This window comes from Silurus meridionalis, chromosome 25, assembly GCF_014805685.1.
Source record: "Silurus meridionalis isolate SWU-2019-XX chromosome 25, ASM1480568v1, whole genome shotgun sequence".
NCBI classification, from domain to species: Eukaryota; Metazoa; Chordata; class Actinopteri; order Siluriformes; family Siluridae; genus Silurus; species Silurus meridionalis.
Genome location: NC_060908.1, coordinates 8,374,742 through 8,395,743, shown reverse-complemented (window position 1 = coordinate 8,395,743; position 21,002 = coordinate 8,374,742). Strand labels below are relative to the sequence as shown.

General features: G+C 37.8%; 1 protein-coding gene across 1 annotated transcript; it reads left to right on the top strand.

Moving 5' to 3' along the window:
* Window positions 1-779: 779 nt before the first annotated feature.
* Window positions 780-18,145, top strand: adamts15a (ADAM metallopeptidase with thrombospondin type 1 motif, 15a). Its single transcript, XM_046839826.1, has 8 exons — window positions 780-1,998; window positions 8,329-8,461; window positions 8,925-9,092; window positions 11,547-11,833; window positions 13,196-13,373; window positions 13,652-13,827; window positions 14,512-14,687; window positions 15,810-18,145. Exons 1-8 carry the CDS (start codon window positions 1,048-1,050, stop codon window positions 16,612-16,614), a joined length of 2,874 nt encoding a protein of 957 aa, XP_046695782.1. The 5' UTR covers window positions 780-1,047; the 3' UTR covers window positions 16,615-18,145.
* Window positions 18,146-21,002: the final 2,857 nt, after the last annotated feature.

Sequence of the window (21,002 nt, the reverse complement as noted above, 5' to 3'; positions counted from 1 at the left end):
GACACTGTAGCATGGATATTGGTACCAGATGGATTAATCTGGGTATCACAGAAACTGCTGATTCCATGGGATTTTATTTACAACAGTCTCTAGAGTCCACACAAAACACTGCAAAAACAAACAAACAAATTATCTGAGGCTGTTATGACTTTTGTTCTAATCTTCAGTTGTCCAATTTGGGTGAGCCTATGCCCATGATAGTCTCTCTCATAGATTCTTGAGCTTGACTGACTGCAATGAAATCCAACGTGGTCTTCTGCTGTTTTAGCTCATCAGAAAGGTTTGATATCCTCAAAACAATGTACTTGCTACTGACAAATCGTATTTGTTAACCCTATTTTAACAAAACAGTGACAGAATTACATTGTGTGTACATAATTACTGTGTACATTTACAGAATTATATCGGTTTAAACACTAGTCAGTAATATCATACAGCAGTGTCCTAATTTTGCTTTTGCTGTAAAACAAACTGCAAATAAAGAAATACCATTGGTTTAAGAACCGAGACAAATCATGTCAAAAAAAAAAAAAAAAATATATATATATATATATATATATATATATATATATATATATATATATATATATATGTTGTGTCACATGAATTGTACTTATAAGCAAGGTAAAATACAGTTTGGCATGTTGCAATAGTACAATAATTGTACCTTTATTCTTAGGATTTTTCACTTGGCTGAGCGCGCACGACTTGTGCGAAGTGGGAGGGAAGCTTAACCATAACTCGGGCAGCGCGCGCCACACTAGTGTCGCGCGCAGAGAGGATCTGGCCAATCAGCTCAACGGAAGACCTTCCTCAAAAGCTCCGGTGACAGGCACGAGCCGTTTGACTTGCGCACATAAAGCCGGCGCACGCGGACGGACGCTTGAGCATCAAGAAAGGAATGGCTCGAAATCTTGCAGTCCGTGTCCGTTATGCGGATTATCCTTAAACTCACTCAATTAAATACCTGTTACTGGTTCATTTCCCCCATAAACATTGCGTCCTGTCACATAGAAATCTCGTTTTTCTCTTATTTTGCATGCAATCATGGTTTTATTCACAAGGGCTGTGCTTTTTGTGAACGTTTTATTTGTGATGTGTAAAGTTGCGCGGCTCATGGAGAGTCAACTGTGCGAGCCTGTCAGACTGGATAATCGTGACTTCGCAAATAACAACTTCGTGGACTTTAAATCGAACGCACCGCCGGAAAAATTGGCTTTCAAATTGAGTGCCTTCGGGCAAGATTTCGTGCTGGACTTGCACGAGGATTCTAGCTTCATCGCGCCCTCGCTCTCGGCGCTTGGCATGTCCATTGGGTCCGATCGCGCGGACCTCCGGCGCTGTTTCTACGCGGGCACCGTGAATTCGCATTCACTTTCGTACGCAGCTCTCAGTTTGTGCGACGGCCTGCGCGGTGCATTCGGCTACGACGGCTGGGAGTATTTTGTGAGTCCGGCGAGCGATGACTCCTTGCCTCCGGGTGCGCGTCGTAGTGCGGAGAGCGCGCACCTCCTGCGGCGACGCGCAAACGTCGAGCTGGGGGGCAATGGCACGAGGCGGTGCGGCGTGGACGGTGGCCTGACGCCCGACGTCGCGCGCACCTTGGAGAAGTTTAAGCGCTCAGAAGAATCCAATGCTGGCGATAAAACCCCTGCACGGAGGAGTCGCCTCAAGCGATTTGCATCCGTGCCTCGGTACGTGGAGACTCTTGTGGTGGCCGACGAGTCCATGGCCAACTTCCACGGTGATGATCTGAGGCATTACGTGCTTACACTCATGGCAGTGGCCGCTCGCCTCTACAAACACCCAAGCATCCTGAACCCCATTAACATCGTGGTGGTCAAGTTTCTGGTGATTACCGACGAGGATAAAGGGCCCAAGGTAACCGGCAACGCAGCCATGACCCTGCGAAATTTTTGCACGTGGCAAAAGAAGCTGAACAAGAACAGTGACAAGCATCCAGAGTACTGGGACACCGCTATCCTGTTCACCAAAGAGGTGAGAAAAGGTTGCATGCCATCAGAATGAATATAATTATCATGTAATTATCAATTGTAATTACATGTAATTACAATTATTATGTAATTGTTTTATGGTTATAATCATTTGTAAAATTGCTTCCTGTATGTGGAAATAACAGAGAAAACAAGAACTCCTCTTGTACGTTCATCATATGGTGTGAAATATTTAAAAAACAAACCTTTCAGTGTCTTAATTAAGGAAGAAACCAACAAACTAAATCCAAATCACCCAAACCTCCTTATTGCACATTACACAAGGTACAAACAGAGCATCCGCTTGAGATAATTTCCTGTCCCTGAGGGTAACCTTTGGGGTTAATGGCATTGTCAAGGTTGCTCCTTTTTGCAACTGAATGTGAATAGCGTTGTGCACAATCAGGCAAACACAAAGCACCAATGCAGCATGCCAACTTTAGAGAATTTACTTGAAACTATTTAGGGTGTTACACAGGCATCACTTACTCATAGTTAAAGAATGTGCATATGCATAATTCGCACAGACTATTTGGTGTCTTTATAGTCAGACAGACTGTGTACAAGACATACACAATGCATAATTCAGGTGCTCATTCACATTTGTGTCTGTTTATATTCACAGCAGCAGGGTTCAAGATTTTAATCTCTACAGTTTGTGCTTAAGCAAACACATGCAGAAGAGTCATGCTTTGCACCTATTCACCCCTAACAAACCCATACTGAAGTCAGCATTTACTGTCAGCTGTTGCTCAGAAACGCCCACATGTGCAGGCACTCAGCCAGTCCTTCACACACCAAAGTCTCCCCCCCCCTAACTAAGCACATGAGTCACATGAGGCCTGAGCTAGTGATGTTGAAGATTTAGCATTTATTTTATGCTGAAAGACAACAAAATGCCAGAGCCCAAGTGCACATTGTTCCTTCCTGCATTTTTGCAGTTATTGCAGTCATTACTCTCAAGGGCAAACACATTTTGTACTACAACTGTCATTTGTGCTTGATAGGACTAAGGTGGAGTCAGTAGAATGAGCTAATGTATATAAACATGGTTTTAAAGTTCAGTGGATAGTCTAGATAGTACAGATGTGCAGAGCTTTACAAATATGGTTTGTTCTGGTTCATAACGATTTAAACAGACATTGATGAAAACCAAGCCTTGGCTCATCTGAGAACTCCAACATGCAACCTGATATTCTGCACTTCTCACACACTCGCTAATGCCGTATGTCATTCTAGTGATGTTAAAGGAAATATTATGTTATAGTTGTTTTTATGTTTGGGGTTGTAAAAATATGCATATAGAATTAAACATTTTTTCACAGCAATATAATAATACTGATCACAATACAATCAAGTGAAATGACCAAATAACTTTACTGACTTATTGCAGTTTTGTTGAGCATGTACAAGTAAGCAAATAGGGATTTTGTGCAGGACTGTATTATATGAAAGAAAAAGAAATATCCCAATTCTATGGAATCACCTTTTAACCAGACCTCCAGCTGTGAATGTTCTGATATTCTCTTTCCCATGTCCCCTCTCCCCATCCACTCAACTTCTCAGAAAAAAGCCTGTTTCTCATTACCAAATAGAGTGAGGGAGAGACCCCTAAATCCCACCTTTCAAGGCCCACCTGCTGTAGAAGCCCTTCCCAGCTACAGCATGGGAAAGTCGGTCTCTGGGGCTCTGCAACATTTCTTCCGTTATTCCCTTTTTTCCAGTAGAACGTTTAGCACAACGTTCTTTCTCAGACTTATCTACTCTGCTGTCTTTTGGTTGTATAGTTTAAGACAGTGTGGAGTGTTATTTTTTTTTATTTCCCCTTGGCAAGCCCTGCAACTTCTATCCAGGCAACTAAGTAAACCGTTAACAGGTTTAATAAACTATGACAAAGCTAATTACTTAGCTGAATGTTTTAAGTTTATAGCTTCCACGTAGACCCATTAAAACATGAGTAAAGGGGGGTATGGAATGAAGGCCTCTGATCACTGCCAGCTGGGATTGTGGTTAAGGGAGAATCTTAGACTGATCACCATTGCTGTTAATTAAGATTTACCTATATACCAGATTAAGTTTGTTATTATCAAACAGGGCTGATGGGCTAATAAAAGCACTGATAATCTAAAAGTTTAAGGTTAGATTATGGTTGAATCTGAATTCTGTAGGGTTTCTAGCTCTCTAGAAACAGGGTAGTATGCACTCCTATAGACACTGGCTTCTTTTTTTATTTGATTTGCACTTACGGCACTTCTCTGAGTGCATCTACTCCACGTGGAACAGTTATGACTTGTGAAAATGAGTGTTTATTTTCCAGAAGCAGTGTTTTTCCATAGCCTAGGATGAACGCATATTTATAAAGTTTGTAAAAGCTCTGAGTGCAAAGTAATTAGTACAGTGTAAACTAAGCTTAGCTGGCACATTACACCCTATTACAGACCTCAACTTTTCTTGGAATTGTCAGCAGTCTTCAGATAATCCATTACATACCATGTTATACACACTTGTAAAGAGGGACTTCCAGAGAGAATATATGAGGCATTTTGGAGCACGCTGTAACAAACACGAATAGAAGATGTCATCTTACCAGTTCAGTGGTGACTCACAACTGATTTATAAAACTCCAGACCCTTTTTAACTAGTCCGAGGACTCAATTAATGTCATAAGCAGTATTAGCAGGGGCTACACTACAAACACCTCAGTCCTTTTATTAACATTAGCAAAACAGGGTATTATTTGAAGTTATTTTTAAAGAAACTCATGTGGTATTTAAATAGATCATACAAGTAAGTGAAACAAATAGAGAGTTCTTGTGTCAGTATTGTAGGTATTGGCAGATACACAGAGACACAAGCACACCAACCCAAAAAACTGAAAGCAAGAACCCTAAACATGAACTGTGTATATAAGTAAAAAAACATACAGACTATAAGTCATACTGTGGCCAGCAACCAACAACTACAACAGTAATAACAGAAGCCTGACAGTGAGATGCTGGTAAACTAGGCCATCAATAGTGGTGTCGGTATAATGAAACAGAAGCAAAAATGATTGAGAAATGTTACCTGCTATGGGTAATGTGGGTCAGTAGCAATTTTTGCTACTATGTTAGTTTGAGACAGGCAGGCAAATGTGTAACATTAGGTCAGGAATGATAAATACGAATGTCTCTTTTTCAGTTTAAACAGTGATTGAGCTTTATCCAGGCCTTTTGGAAAGTTATTAGAGGGACAGAGGCACTACCGAAACACAAGAAATCATCCAACATTGGCTTACTAACCCCTAACCACTCATTTTAAAAAAGCACTCACCCACAACTTGTTAGATGAACTTCTTTTAAAACTTGAGCACATCCTGTTAAATCGAGACTGAAATCCACTCCTAAATGGGAAGGTTTGTAGTTTATTTTGAGTGCAATATGTCATCAGGCACTTGTCTGAAATGAAAGTGGTTGTTACTGGCTAGACTGTTCTCTCAAAATGTGTCACATTCCTCCATAGCACTGACAGTTTCTCTAACCAAACCAGTCGAAAAGTGTCATATGCTTTAGTAATATGATAAATTTCCTATTTGTAATTGTATATTTTAGTTACCAGGCTCAAGTTGACTCATTTACACATACATTCAGAATTGCTCAGTACAAGAGAAGAAGCACAGAGGCTCTTACACCCTTTCTTATAAGGATGTCTTGCCATGTTTTTACTGACTACAAGGTTTCAGAACATCATAACCTCACAATTCTTAACTAATATTTCCCAAAGAATCCAAAGAAAATCCTTATAAAACAAATTTAATGTTCTATTGGTATGCAACCACAAAGCCCAGTTATAGCTCTTAGCATTTTGCATGTTTGGTGTATTGCACTAGCATATTGTAACATATTTTGAATGATCTACACTACATCATTTATTGTGTAGGTTTTTCAACTTCTACAAAGTTTCCCACAGCCTTTGATTCCCAGGGAGGCCAGAGGGGCTCTGGTAAACTTCACTTGATAATAAATGTTTTTTCAAGGCAATATATTTTAAAAGACACTGAATGACATCCACTTTGTTAACAGTCCTCATGATTCACACACTAAGAGAGCTTTACGGATTGGATACAAAAAAGAAAAAAGATCTCATCTTCTTTCCCTTCTTAAACCATGTCTGTTTTGAACTGTGGTAATAACCATTCTCTCGCTCACATATCCACATCTGGTTTAGGTTTTCAACGGTCAAAAACTGCAGCCCACAAACAATTTGTCACACTGATTTGGAACCCTACCTTATACAACAACCCTTGATGTTTCACCATACCTGTCAATGTTTTTGACTTGAAGACTTAAAAATATTGTGGATCTGTCAAATTATCAGCACTTTTCTGAAAACAAATCTCTGTCTAGCTTTAATTTGGTGCATGCTGTGAAGCAAAAACTTACCTGGATTTTAACTTCTACTATTGGTTGGATACATCATTGCCTGCATTTAATAAAATATTTTGTCTATTTAATAATTCTTTAAACACTAATCAAGTCCTTTTGTTTGTGTTGTTTTAAAATAGCATTATCAGATAAACAATCAGTGTGGTACAGTGAATAGTTCAAACAAATGTGTTTTAAGATGTGTGGTAGCAAAATATAGGTCAGCTGGAAACTTCTTTTCCTTGGCCCACAGCACTGCATTTTATTACAACTATTACCTCATGTAGCCCTGAAACTCAAGAGAATCTTTAACTGGGCATCTGGAATATCTCTTGGTGAATCAAAAGCACTTAGAAGATTTAATAAAACAAATGCCTATCTTTTTTAAAATACTTTTCTCTCATTGCATCAGCAATATTTTCTACTCGTGTATCAAGGGCGATCATTTTGGTAGTGTAATAGTTTTAATAATCCCACGTGCATGGACTTGAGTGAATGAAGCTTTTCTGTAGACTTAAATACAAAATCTTCTTGAGTTTATTCTTTATATGTTTGTGATTATTCAGTTTTATATAACAGTTAGTTCTGGGCCACTAACTTGATTGGTTAAATGGTGTTCCAGAAGTGCCCATATTCCCTTTTTAACTGCTCTGGAAATTTTTACTGTGTGTATCCACTTGCCTGTTTTTGCCACATAAAATTTCACTTTCTAGTTTGAAACATTAACAGCATTATCAGTGGATGTGGCAAACAATACTTTTCAGGAATATAACATTTGGTTTAAAATATGAATGCCTGTCAGGCGAATAAAATAAAATGTAAAGTTAGCCGCACACACTCACCGGGGCTTTGCCTATTTACACTAAATTGAGTCATGTTTGCGGATTTAGTCTTCGATCTGTTTACCATTGTGTATGTTTTCATTTAACCAGTGTTTTTTTTTCTTCTTTTTTTATTTTTATTATAGTTCTAGAGAAAATAGGGTTAGTAATATCAAAGTAATAAAAAAAGTATATTTGTATATCATTTTTTATTGAATAAATAAAAAATAAATATGAATCAATAAATTTAATAAATATCTAACACTGTACTATAATGGATAAAACTCTTCTTTTTTACATTAAATTATTATTTTTGTTATTTACATAACATGAACTACATATGGTGTTAGTCATATTCCTTTGAAAGTGTGTTACATGGTGAATGTTATGTTTGCTGTACATATCTGCTGCAGATGTTTTAACTGTCCCGTTGATGAGATGAATTGGCTACAACAAAAAAGACCATATCAGGTTCCTGTCAGCCAAGAACAGGAATCTAAGGTTATAGTGGGCACAGGTCTACTGAAACTGTGGCAAGCGGGTGGTTGGGTCAGAATTTGCATCAACTGCATTAATTCTTTAACCCAGGCTGTTGGTGGTATAATGAAGTACAGAATGTTTTCTTGGCACATTCTGATCACGTTACCAATACCAGCTGAATATTGTTAAAATGCCAGAGCCTGTCTGAGTATGGGCATTCCTTTGCTGTTAAGACCTCCTTACCCTTTACTCATCTTATAGTCACTATTTCCAGCATCATAATTTGCAAGGTAACAACATATGTCATCTCTAAAAGATTACATAATTCAGTGTACATAAGTGGCTTTCCAACTTAATTTAATAAGGCACATGTTTGATGTGTTAGAAAAGAAGATTAATAAATCGAATGTGCTACTAAAAGCATTATAGAATCCATGTTACAAAGTGTTGAGGCTGTTCCGGAAGCAAATCAGAACTGGGCTTCTTAGACGGTTTTCTTGACTATCAGATTGACATCAAGTCTCTGATCATTAATCCACCTTTTCCATATAAATGTTCCCTTATTTAAAGGCTGTTGGCTAGTTTCTATCTGATTTCTCAGCTTCACTTCATTTTTGTTATTTTATTCAGGATCTGTGTGGAGCCTCTACATGTGACACTCTGGGCATGGCAGACGTTGGAACAATGTGTGACCCAAAGAGGAGCTGCTCAGTGATCGAGGATGATGGCTTGCCATCCGCATTTACCACTGCTCATGAGCTTGGTTAGTATATATGCCAAATCACAATGTCATGAACTATGGCTATAAATGGGCTTTCACGTTTCAAACAGAGGGCAGGAGTTGTCAGTTTTATTGAAATCTGTTGAAACCTAACAGATGCAAAAGTGTGCTCAATATCCAAAGTACAAGTATATTCCCTAAGGCTCATCTTTAGATAGGAACGGTTGATGAGCCCCATTTGGAGTTGTCTATTTCCATTTGGGATCTCTGGTTTTTGGTAAAATACATTTACAAGACCAAGGGAGGAAGTGAGGGAGTTAGCTAGAGTTTCTAGCATAATGATTTACATAGTTGTGGTTTGATTGCTGACATGATAATTACCTGAGAGCAGCACTGTTTGTGATTTTAAGTGCAAAAAAATCTGAACTGGGTTATTTGAGGTTTGCAGATGATTCAGGCACAACTGGCACACTGAAAAGAATACAACATTCTCTTTTCCTTACAGGTCATGTATTCAACATGCCCCATGATAATGTGAAAGCCTGTGAAGATGTATTTGGCAAACTGCAGGACAATCATATGATGTCACCGACACTGATACGGATAAACCGAACTAGCCCATGGTCATCGTGTAGTGCCGCTATAATCACAGAATTCCTGGACAGTGGACATGGTAAGTTAGAGCATCACAGGTTTTTACTGATCTTACTGACATTTGTCTTTATGTTGATACAAAGACTAGGGTCTCAAACCTGACCCACACTGTTTTGAACCTATCCTGATAGACATAAAATAACTAAATCGAGATACATGTCAAACCCATTTAACATAATCAACTACTTTAAATAGGACTACATAAGTCTGGACATCATATCTTATTGAAATAGCATTAATTTGTGCCTTAATGCAAATGTATTTAAGGCTGCACACACACACACACACACACACACACACACACACACACACACACACACACACACATATATATATATATATATATATATATATATATATATATATATATATATATATATATATATATATATATATATATATTTACCATACTAGCCACAGCAAACCACCACATCTGCTCCTGGAGAAATAGCAGTTAATGTTCCACAAAGCCACTCCAGTGTTATACAGGCAAACATCCAGACCACTGAGATTTGACAGGGTTCTGAATTCACAGCCTAGTGTGGTCTGGCTGTCATTAGATTATAGGTAAAACAAGATCCTGCTTTCCCAAGTAAGTTCAGATAGACGTTTTGGTCAGATTTCACTTCCTTTCCAGCTAAAATATTATATGACCTAACTATACACTGAAAAGGCATAACTTTATGATCACTGATCAGGCATTGAATTATGACGACCTGCCTAATAATGTGTTGCTCCTCTTTTGCTGCCATAACAATTCTGACCCATTAAGCATTAACAGTATTCATTTCTACAACAATTTGAGCTGCAGTAGCTCTTCTGTTGGATCGGACCACACGGACCAGCCTTCGTTCTCACGTGCATCAATTACCCTTGGCTCTGTCACCAATTCACCACTGAAAGGTCCTTGGACTACTTTTGATAGATACTGACCACTGCAGACTGGAAACACCCCACAAGAGATGTCGTTTTGGATATGCTCTGACCCAGTTGTCTATCCATTACAATTTGGCCCTTGTGAAACTCAATCAAATCCTTACACTTGCCCATTTTCCTGCTTCTAACACATAAACTTTAAAGACAAAATGTTCACTTGCTGGCTAATATATCCCATATATCACTAGCAGGTGTCATGATGAAGAGATAATCAGTGTTATTTACTCCCTGGTCATAATGTTATGTAATGCAATAGTAGTTTGGAATTGAGGGACTGTTGGCATGGTGGTGCAATGTGTTACGTTGCTGCCTCACATCTACAAGGTCTCTGGTCCAGTCATGAAGTGTGTCCTTACCTTATCATCTTACCTTCTGAAAACATGGCAACGGGTCTGTTGATGGTACTGATTGTCAATGTGTGTGCAGTGTAGTCTTATAGAAGGTGTATTTGTGCCTCATGCTCAGTGTTTCCGGGATAGGCTCTGGATCCACTGTGATCCTTCTTGGGATATAAAAGTTTCTCCAGATAAATAAATGAATATACTGCAAACAGATTCAACCAAGTATATCCTGTGAATATGTATTATGATTGGATTTCAATTTCAAAATTTCTCATGGATTTTTTTGTAAACAGCATTCTACAGCATAATCGCTTCTTTTTTAAGGTCATTGTAAGAAATGGGCCAGAACATAATACACTATTATACCAGTAATTTATGCGTGCATGAGCAAAAAGCTATATGTTGCGCTTGCATGTTTAGTCTATGACCACATGAGTTTCCTGAAAGAAATAGTTGCAATGTCAGACAACTCTTCTTGAAAATACAGATGTGTAGTACACACAAACACACTCTCATGCACACAATCAACAACTGTAGAAAGCGAAAAAGCAAACACTGGTGAAGTGTTTGTATGCTTTACTGATTAGACAGTTTACAGTTGGCCCTTTCAGTTTCCAGACTCTCAGAGACAAATACAATCTCTCAGGCTTCATTATTTAAACAAACACATACAGATGTGATGAATCTAAAAATGTGAGTCAAATAAATGTTGAACTTGTAAGTCATTTGGTCCAATACTTTCTCAAATAATATCAACATCATTGGTGATTAATGCTTTGTATGATAAAAAACAACAATAACAACCCAGCGCAATGTTTATGTTAATTGGGCCATATACAACATAGCTTCACTATAATATATTGTTGCAGTTTTTATGATTAAATGTTTATAGGGCAAAATAATCTTTAAATTAACATTCTCACTAACATGACCATCTGAATATCTGATATGTGTGACAATATTGAAAAGACTAGGTTAAAGAAAACTATTCAATGTACAATAAGTGGAATACAAATTTTTCCAAAATGAAGCTTCATAGGTTTTATTTTAAAATATTTTATTTTTTAAAAACTACATACGTTAGAAGTGTTAACCAAACTTGAATAGAACATTAACAGAAGTTTAAACGTGTATGTAACTTATCAGCCTATATAAAAAGATCAAAAATAACACAGTATTGTTATCAAATCCTGCAGGTGACTGTTTATTGGATCAGCCTGAGAAACCGTTGGCACTGCCTGACATTCTTCCCGGAGTGTCGTATAGTCTGGAGAGGCAATGTGAGCTGTCATTTGGTGCTGGTTCGAAGCCATGCCCACTCTTGCAGGCACCGTGCCAGCGGCTGTGGTGTACAGGCAAGACTCGTGGACAGCCTGTTTGTCAGACACGCCACTTTCCCTGGGCAGACGGTACAGCGTGTGGAGAGGGCATGCTGTGTATGCGTGGGGTTTGCATAGAGAAATATGAGGTCACCAGGCCAAGGGTAAGTTAAGTGACACACAGACATACACACTAATGCACTGTATCTTGTACGTAAACATACTAATACATTGTATGCTGTGCCTCAACACATTAATGCAGTGTATACTACACATAAACACACCAAAACACAGATGAGTGACAAAAGTTTAAACAACATTAAGACATAGTAAAGTCAAATTCACTAAGCCTTGAAATAGATTAATCATGTCAAATCTACCATGCACACAGATGGGGGTTCAAGATATGTTGAAAGGCTAGATTAAACAGTGATGAAACCATAAAAAAGATTATATATTTTTTCAAAAACAGAAAAGTGTCAGACAGGTTATGATTTTCGGATGTATTATGGAACAGGGGACAAGCTGCTGTCAAGACTGCTGGTGTTACAATATAATTAAAATAGCAGGTTGACAAATTGTCTGTCTATCCATTGTATGTACACTTTATGGCCAAAGGTTTATGGACACCTGAACATATGTAACATATATCCCAATCTAGATTTATTGCTCCTTTTGTTGTTATGTTAACCTTTAATGTGTGAGAAGGCTATGCTGGATATGCTCATTCATCCACAAGAGCATTATTGAGGTCATGCACTAACGTCGGTGAGAAGGCCTAGGGCACAGTTGGTGTTCCAATTCATTCCAAAGGTTTTCAGTGGGGTTGAGGTCAGGGCTCTGTGCAGCCCATTAAAGTTCTTCCACTTTGCCCTTTGGCAATCATGTATTCATAGCACCTGTTTTGTCCACAGGGACATTGGTATTCGTTATAAGATTCGGCCCTCTTATCCTCCAGTAAAGGGAAATTGCAATGCTATAATATATATTGACATTTTTTACTAATTGTGATACTCTAACTTTGTGGTAATATTTTGGGAAAGGTTCACATATGAGTTTGATGGTCAGATGTCTAAATAATTTTTGCCAAATAGTCATGGCAATAAATAAAAAGAGGAAATCAGACAAGCTAACAGCAGTGGTTATGGAAATTAATTTCTGGACCTGCACCTATATATAGTGTTTAAAGTATAGTGTATAAAGTTTATTGTATAAAGTTTATTGATGATATATGAGGATACTAATGTTTTTATGTTCAAAATAAAGACTGTATCTCAACAATGTTTTACTGGAAGCCATATTTATATATATAGCCATATATTTATGCCATTCTAAAAAAGATTTCTTTTCACACAGATTAAATACACGTACACATAAAATACACTTAATTTTTATATTTATGACCTTTATGGTACAAGGCTATAACTGTCTTATTGCCCACCTCACACTGATCACTCTGTCTCTCTCTCTCTCTCTCTCTCTCTCTCTCTCTCTCTCTCTCTTTCTCTCTCACTGTTTCTCTTTAGGTGGATGGAAAATGGGGTAAATGGGGGACATTTGGGCCTTGCTCCAGAACATGTGGTGGTGGAGTGCAGCTAGCAAAGAGAGAATGCAATAATCCAGTACCTGACAATGGGGGCAAATATTGCCAAGGAGTAAGGGTCAAGTACCGGTCCTGCAACCTCACACTTTGCCCAGACACTGGTAAGAACTTTCTTAAGCATCTCAAGCATGTTCAAACAGTCTACTAAATATTTTGTCACTTATTTATTAAATGTTTTTTGAATGACAGACAAGCATGTGTCTAGCATTATATTTGTGTAAGCATTGATTGTTTGCAGGCACATTTAGTTGCCTGGAAACAGCTGTAATGACAGTTGCTTAGACATTTTAGACAAAGCATTAGATATGAAGCAATTATAATTTATACTGTAAGATGTAAATTTAAGACAACATTATTATTTCCCAAATCTTTCACACAGGGAAGAGTTACAGAGAGGAGCAGTGTGAAGCTTTCAATGGCTTCAGTCTGAACAGCAACCGCCTCGCTCCTTCTGTGGTGTGGGTGCCTAAGTATTCAGGGGTCTCCCCTAAAGACCACTGTAAACTTATATGCAGGGCTAACGGAACAGGGTACTTCTATGTTCTCTCTCCCAAGGTAGGAAAAGCATCATTTCAACTTTTAGCATTCTCAATAAAAAAAAAAAATGTAGAAAAAATAAAATAACACCAATATTTCATGTACTGTATTTTAAATTAGTTTTTTGGGATCGTACATATAAATCCCAGCGTTATAGCCATTTTGTAAGAAAGCATTAAAATAAAGAATACAAAATCATATAAACCCATAATGTCGATATAAAGTGACATAAAACAGGGAATGAGTTTTTGCTGAAAGATTTCCAAAGTCCTATGTTTGTTTTTGGTTTCTCATAGCTGTCAGGGTGAATGGAGAAAAAATTATAATGGAAAAGATAGTAAGGGACAAGGGGTTATTCTGTGGGAAGATAGAGAGGTGTGGCTTGAGCCTTCACAGAATCATGAAGCATATCAGGACCAGGCACTTACTCACCAGAAATTACGTAGCACTGATTTAGGATCACTCATAAAGATTTTCATGTCTACTGTTGAGATGATAGATTGAGAATGCAGAAAATGTGTAAATTACTTGAGTAAAACAGCATGTTCCATACAACATCGTCTTGATTTTCTAGATATCTAATATATTAGCTTTACACAGTTATAAATGTAATGAGAAACACATGTAATCTTCTTGATTCATGATCACTTAACTATCCAAGTCCTTACTGTCTGAACTTTGCTTTTCTCCTGTCTTTTGCAGGTTGTGGATGGGACTCCATGTTCTCCTGACTCTTCTGGAGTCTGCGTGCAGGGCAAATGTAGCAAGGCAGGCTGTGATGGTAAACTCGGCTCCAACAAGAAGTTTGACAAGTGTGGCATCTGTGCAGGAGACAATAAGAGCTGCAAGAAAATTTCTGGCCTCTTCACAAAACCCATGTAAGTTCCAGTAGTAAAGTCATGTACAGTCCACATTCCAAACATATATTAGCTAACATTCTCTAGACATCATACATCATGTGCCTATTTATTTTAGAAAATCTTTATTTAGAGTTTTAGGGATCTATTTTCATGTATTTATATGCATCTTTCTTATAATTTATACAGCGAGACTATTTTAGACAGGACGTTCATTCAGAACAGGCAAAATACAAATATGGGAAATGCAATTATAGTACATACCAGAGACTAATCAAATTCATTCATAGGATATTCAAAGTAATTTCCTATTACCTAACAAACTAAAGAGCATTAATGTTTGTTTGCAGACTTTTAAAATGTGTGTAAAATCTGTGACTGCATTGTGAATTATTTACAAATACTTTTGGCAGCATACACACTTGCAGCACTTGTGTAGTGAAAAAGATATTATTATTATTAGGATAGTATTATACACATGGATGTACAATAGAAATAACAGAAATAAGACATTAGAAATAACAAAGCAATTGTGTGGAGTGTGCTAAAATGTGTTGTTTTTATTATATGGGATCTTGACCGTGGCCTTAAGCCTTCTCTTGGATTTTTCTTGCATGATATCAGATTGAGCAAAAGGTAGTCTAAGCAGTTAGTTGTTTTAACCGCAGTTGCAATGTGGGGTTTTGGTGGCTGTAAAAAATTTAAATAAAAGGCATAAGTTAATATTAAATATATATGAATATTACAATTATTATAGTAATGTCTTCTGATATGTTTTTTTCTATTGGAGGACATTGTACCCAGAGGTATTGCTAATACTAAGCACAAATTATTTAGCAAAGTCATATTTTATTAGCTATTTTTCTGTGTAAAACTGCTTTTGAACAATTTTTGTTTGTTTATTTAAATATGGAGAATGTTCCTATTTTTAATATTGACAAACCTTTTAACAAAAGTTGCAGACGTATAAAGATTTCCTGAAACTTATTACACCAGATATAAAAAAGCAAAAAAATGTGTTCACAACTGTTCATAACCTAAAGTATTGCTGGCATTTCAAGTCTGTATTAAAACAGACAATACTAAAATCCTTCAATTAGTAATAAAGCTCAAACTTATCTTCTTCCACTTTTTCTCCCTTAGTCACGGCTACAACTTTGTCGTCATTCTTCCAGTGGGTGCTTCGAACATTGACATCCGCCAGCGTGGCTATAAGGGAATGGTCAATGATGACAACTATCTGGCTGTCAAGAACAGTCAAGGTGAATACCTTCTTAATGGCAACTATATTGTGTCAGCTGTGGAGCGGGACATCATAGTGCGTGGCAGCCTCTTGCGCTACAGCGGCACCAGTGGCCAATCAGAGACGCTGCAGGCTGTAAGGCCACTAGGGGAATCGCTAACGGTGGAAGTGCTGTCTGTCGGCCATTTAACACCTCCACGCATTCGGTATTCCTTCTATGTCAAACGTGAAACAAAAGGAGACAAAGTGTTAAAGAAGGAGGGCAGAACTTTGGCCGAAAACAGTGTTCTCGTTGAGGAGGGAGGGCTGGGAAAAGAAGCTGATCCCCTCAATAAAAAGATTCCACCCCCTTATGTAAAAGAAGCTCCACCCCCTGGGAAGTGGGTGACTGCTGGATGGGAGAAGTGCTCAGTGACTTGTGGGAATGGCCTCCAGAGGAGATTGGTACAGTGCTTAAAAGGAGACAGCACTCCTGGGATAGACTGTGATCCAGCCAAAAGACCCATCACATTGCGGAATTGTGGTGACCCATGCCCAATATGGCATATAGGTGAGTGGTCCCCCTGTTCCAAGACCTGTGGCAAAGGCTTTAAACGGCGCCCTCTCCGCTGTGCCACTAAATCAGGCATGGTGCTGCCCAGGGATCACTGTGTGAGCATGAAGAAGCCACAAGAACTAGATTTCTGTTCATTAAAACCCTGCTAATGACACTATTTTGGACCGTACTTCACCTTCCATGTTAACTCCTTTCATCAACTTGTCACTTTGATAGAAAAATATACTAAACAAACAAAGAACAGTTAAAAGTTAAACGATCCAGAACTTTTATTTGTTCTGGTGCTTCTTGTTTTTTTTTTTTATGTTTTGGTTTTTTTGTCTTACCTGCAAAAGGGAAGTGATATGAAGAAGAAAAAATGCTTCAAAACAGAGAGTTGCAATATCTTGTAAAGAAATATTGCCATATAGGCTAACTCCAATGCCAATGATCGTTTGGGCTAAAAAGAAACATTCCACAGAGTCGAAAAAAGTAGCACAGAAATTGCCCTTGTACTGCAAGTCCTCCTTAAATCCCTCTTGGGGTAATGCCTCATTCGGGGTTAGAGTCATCTTCATACAGACAGAGACTGGTTTCATGCTTTGTCCATTATAATTTGAAACCAAAAATCTGTCCTGTTGTCTACTTGAATATGCCTGGCATAATAAATGTTCAGAGAAAGCCAGTGTCCTGGAGCAGCAGGATTTTGTTTGTTCTCTCCAAGACCTTATTTTGTAAAATAAGAGATCTGCCAATTTAATATTTCCTAGTGAATATAGCTTTTGTGCCTTTCAAAACAAGCTTCAAAACAACATCACCAATCTACATAAACTATTACATAGACATAACCAAACCTATCAGCCATAAGATTGGGTTACCATTTTGTTACCAGATACCATAGCACACCTTCAAATGTGGAGACAATGCAACAATGGGTCAGAGCTGTTTGGGTGGCAAAATGGGAAGCCACACAATTTGAGACCAGTGGTGTTAATGTTATGGCTGATAGATGCATAAAAGCTGAAGAAAATACTAGCAGGGTGAATTAAGCATATTTAGCATTCTCCTGAATTTTACCAGTAGGTAATCTATACATTCTAATGGTTAGACGGATAACCCTTAGAATCTGGCCCTGTTCATTCTGCATATGTGCTTCCAAGACAGGATCTTTATCTCTATTGTTCATCCAACATCTTATTTGTTTTTATTTTATCCTCTATTTCCAATGAGACAGAGGTGCAGCTGCTATAATCAAGCCCTGTCTGGTACAGTAACTTATTAGTAAAGTTATTATTATAGCTATGCCTTTTGATGGCGTATGCCATAAGGCTTAGTTTTGTGTTGGATGGCAACCTAGTAAACTGTCGTTTGTACACAGTTTAAATTCATGTAATGCATAATACAGTAAAAATATATGTATTTGAGGTTCATTGGAGTGACCATATTGTCCATCTAAAAGATGGTTCCTATATGAATTGGAATGTTTTATAAATTGTTTTTTCTTTTGCGCGTTAATACAGCAAAAGAGTTAAACGTCCTGCATGGGCTGCATTGTATACCATGTATACATCCATCTAGCTGTGCACAAATAAATCCTGTAAATAACTTTCTATTTTATGTATTTTTTTACGCTGGCATTTTGAATTGTCTTGACTTTGAGGTATTTATTCCAAATAAAAAGTGTACTAACGACATGCCTTATCACTCTGCATCCTTTGTGGTTTCTCTTTGTCTTGGTGAAGTATAATTTAAGACTTACAGTGAGCTTCAAACCAGAAATTATTGCTGGGTGAAAGTCTTCAACTAAGGATGCTGACACAATTGTATCAAAGAATAGAGGCTTCTCCTGCACCATGAACAATAGATTATATGCCACGTACAGGAAAAAAACTCACTTCATGACTTTCTCTTTAAGGATCCCTGTGTGGGATACAATGCTTTTTTTCTGTATCATTTTCCATTTAGTTCCCTTCAACATTCTCATGCATCACAAACTGGAACTTTTCAAAGGTTACTGCTTGACTGGAAGGAAATCGGAAGGGAGGGAGAGATGGAAAGTGAGAGAATGATCATGTGGACCAAATTTCAAACCATAGAATGCAGCAGCTCTTTGCTCACTATCCAAGGCCTTATAAGGCATTGAGGCTTCATTAGGGTATATATATAGCCATTGGGGGGAAAAAACATTGTCAGGCCTGAACCTTATGTGTAGTGAGTTGGCTTAGAAGTATTACATCAACCAGAAAGCACTGTCATGTCAGCTGCCAAAAATGTTTTATATCAGCAGATTCAGTTGAGTGTGGATTGAAATATCAAAAGAGCTAGGAGAGATGCTGGATTTCTTTCTCTGAACCATATGTCATTTTCTTTCTTTTTTGCACACAATATCTTGCTTTCTCTGCCTTTCTTGCTAGCACTCACATTAATCTGTGCTTACGTCTAAGACTTTTTTACAGTTGCAGGTCTATAAATTCTAGGATCTTCCAACAGCGTAAACATCACACCGAGTAAAATGCAGATATCCTCTGTGAAGCATTCATTCATTCAATCATCTTTAGTAACTGCTTTATCTTAGTCAGGACCAATGTGGATCCTGTCAGGTCCTGTACAGCAAAACACACTCTAAATGGGAAACAGTGCATTGCAAATAGGCTCACCATGTTTTATGAAGGTGGAGAACCCAGACAAAACCATAGGCGACGAAACGCAAGTTCAGGATCAAACTGGATGTGTGGCAGCAATTCTAATGTGAACGATGCTAAAATAAATCTTTGAACCATGAGACTATTAAAAACAATGAATCCCAGTTTTACATCTGTTTGTAGCTTCACAGGTTACATTTACTGGGCACAATGCTAGTGACTCAGAGCTACAATCCAGGTAAGTCGTTTATATCATATCCTTTTGGGAAGTTGAAGGGTAGGGGTGATGGCGCTCTTTACCCACGTTATTTGCTCTACTTCTTCCTCACAACATCCTTTCCTTCATGTTCTGCCATGTTACTCATATCCGGAGACAATGGGAAACGACCAAACAGGCCAATGTGCTTGCCATGCATGACATGTTGGGGGGGGCGGGTGTTGCTGGAGTTTAACTGGAAGCGAGAAAGGGGAAATACATGCTCACTCTTGCTGGTTTGCGTCATATTTCCTCTTAGCCCATCATCTTTAGTCATCTATCATGTCATCCTCAACTTTGGGATTTACTCTACAGTAAGAATTGAGAAAATTGTCTTAAAGGGAAAAAAATAAACTCTATTGACAAGAATAGCAGAGCAAATAGAGTAATGTTTTTTTTATTTTCAATCAGTTAAGACTAACATGCAATTCTTGTATGTTCTCAGTAATATCCATAGACTTACGAATGTACTACTACAGGCAAGAAGAAGCAATATCCTCAACCATAGAGCAATGCGTTTCTATTTTTCACTGAAAGCTATGCAGGGTTTCTAACAAAAGAAAAGAAAAAATAGCTTAGAACTGTTAACATTTATCTTGAACAGGTTAAAAGCTATAAGAAATTGTGGATGGCAAAACTCTGGGGATATTCATGTAGTATTTTACTGTACAGCAATTATGTATGGTATATAATGTAAAAGGTATGACTAAGATGTCTTTTAAAACTGCATGTTTTGAAAACACTCTTTGGCTGTGTGCTTTATAATGTCACGTTTATAAAAATTTTACCTTTAAAAAAAAAAGAAAAATAAACCTGAAAGGAGAATTACTTCCACCCAATAAAGAAACCTCAACACAAACTGAAGCAATTCAGCAGGCACCACATGGTCCAGCTCTGTTTCTCTGGCTGTCTTGTACTCTGGCTTTGAGATTTCCAGCTATGTGTTTTCCCTTGGCCTCACCAACGTAGATGACCAGCAGGAAAATCCCTAGGCACAGAGTTACAAACTTGCTTTGAAATTTCACGTGTGGTCCACAGACAAAAGAAAACAAGACGAAGCCAAAAACGGTGTACTGTACCATATTCAACACACATAGCCTCTACATCTGGTTTTAGGTTGTTTTTTTTGCAATAGAATGCGATACAAATGCCTCAGATGTTCCACTACAAAGGTGGCCTGTAAATAAATGGTGGTCTACAGAAAAGGATTTTGATGCAATTTATGGTTTAGCAAAATAATTTTAAATGTATAATTCAGGTTAAATTGCTTCAAGGTAGTATATTTGATCTATTTTTCTTGCACAAGTGTGCAAACATTGTGCCTACATGATCATGTTGAAAATCTTAGAGGGAATTTAAACTAAAACAGCAGTGTTTTTCATTTGCCAGGCATGGTTTCAATGAGCTACTTGGTTCATGGCTGACTGGTACTATAATTATTTTCTGTTCTGCCAGTGTTTATGACCATGGCTTATGCTGAGGATGTGTTTAGGAAAAGTACACTCCATTTGCAATTAGGCTTTGGTTTGTCACATGGTTTTTGTATTTCTGGTTCTGCTTTGTGTATTCCCATAATAAAACTAGCATTAGCAATTTATTAAACGAAGCAGATTATATTAATTCACTATGGAGTCTCTATAATCGTCAAATAGTATTAATG

Coding starts and splice junctions, on each gene's coding strand:
- adamts15a (XM_046839826.1), top strand. CDS start 1,048: ATGGTTTTATTCACAAGGGCTGTGCTTTTTGTGAACGTTTTATTTGTG. Junction 9,093..11,546: donor ATTCCTGGACAGTGGACATG/GTAAGTTAGAGC, acceptor CAAATCCTGCAG/GTGACTGTTTATTGGATCAG. Junction 13,828..14,511: donor TCTATGTTCTCTCTCCCAAG/GTAGGAAAAGCA, acceptor TGTCTTTTGCAG/GTTGTGGATGGGACTCCATG.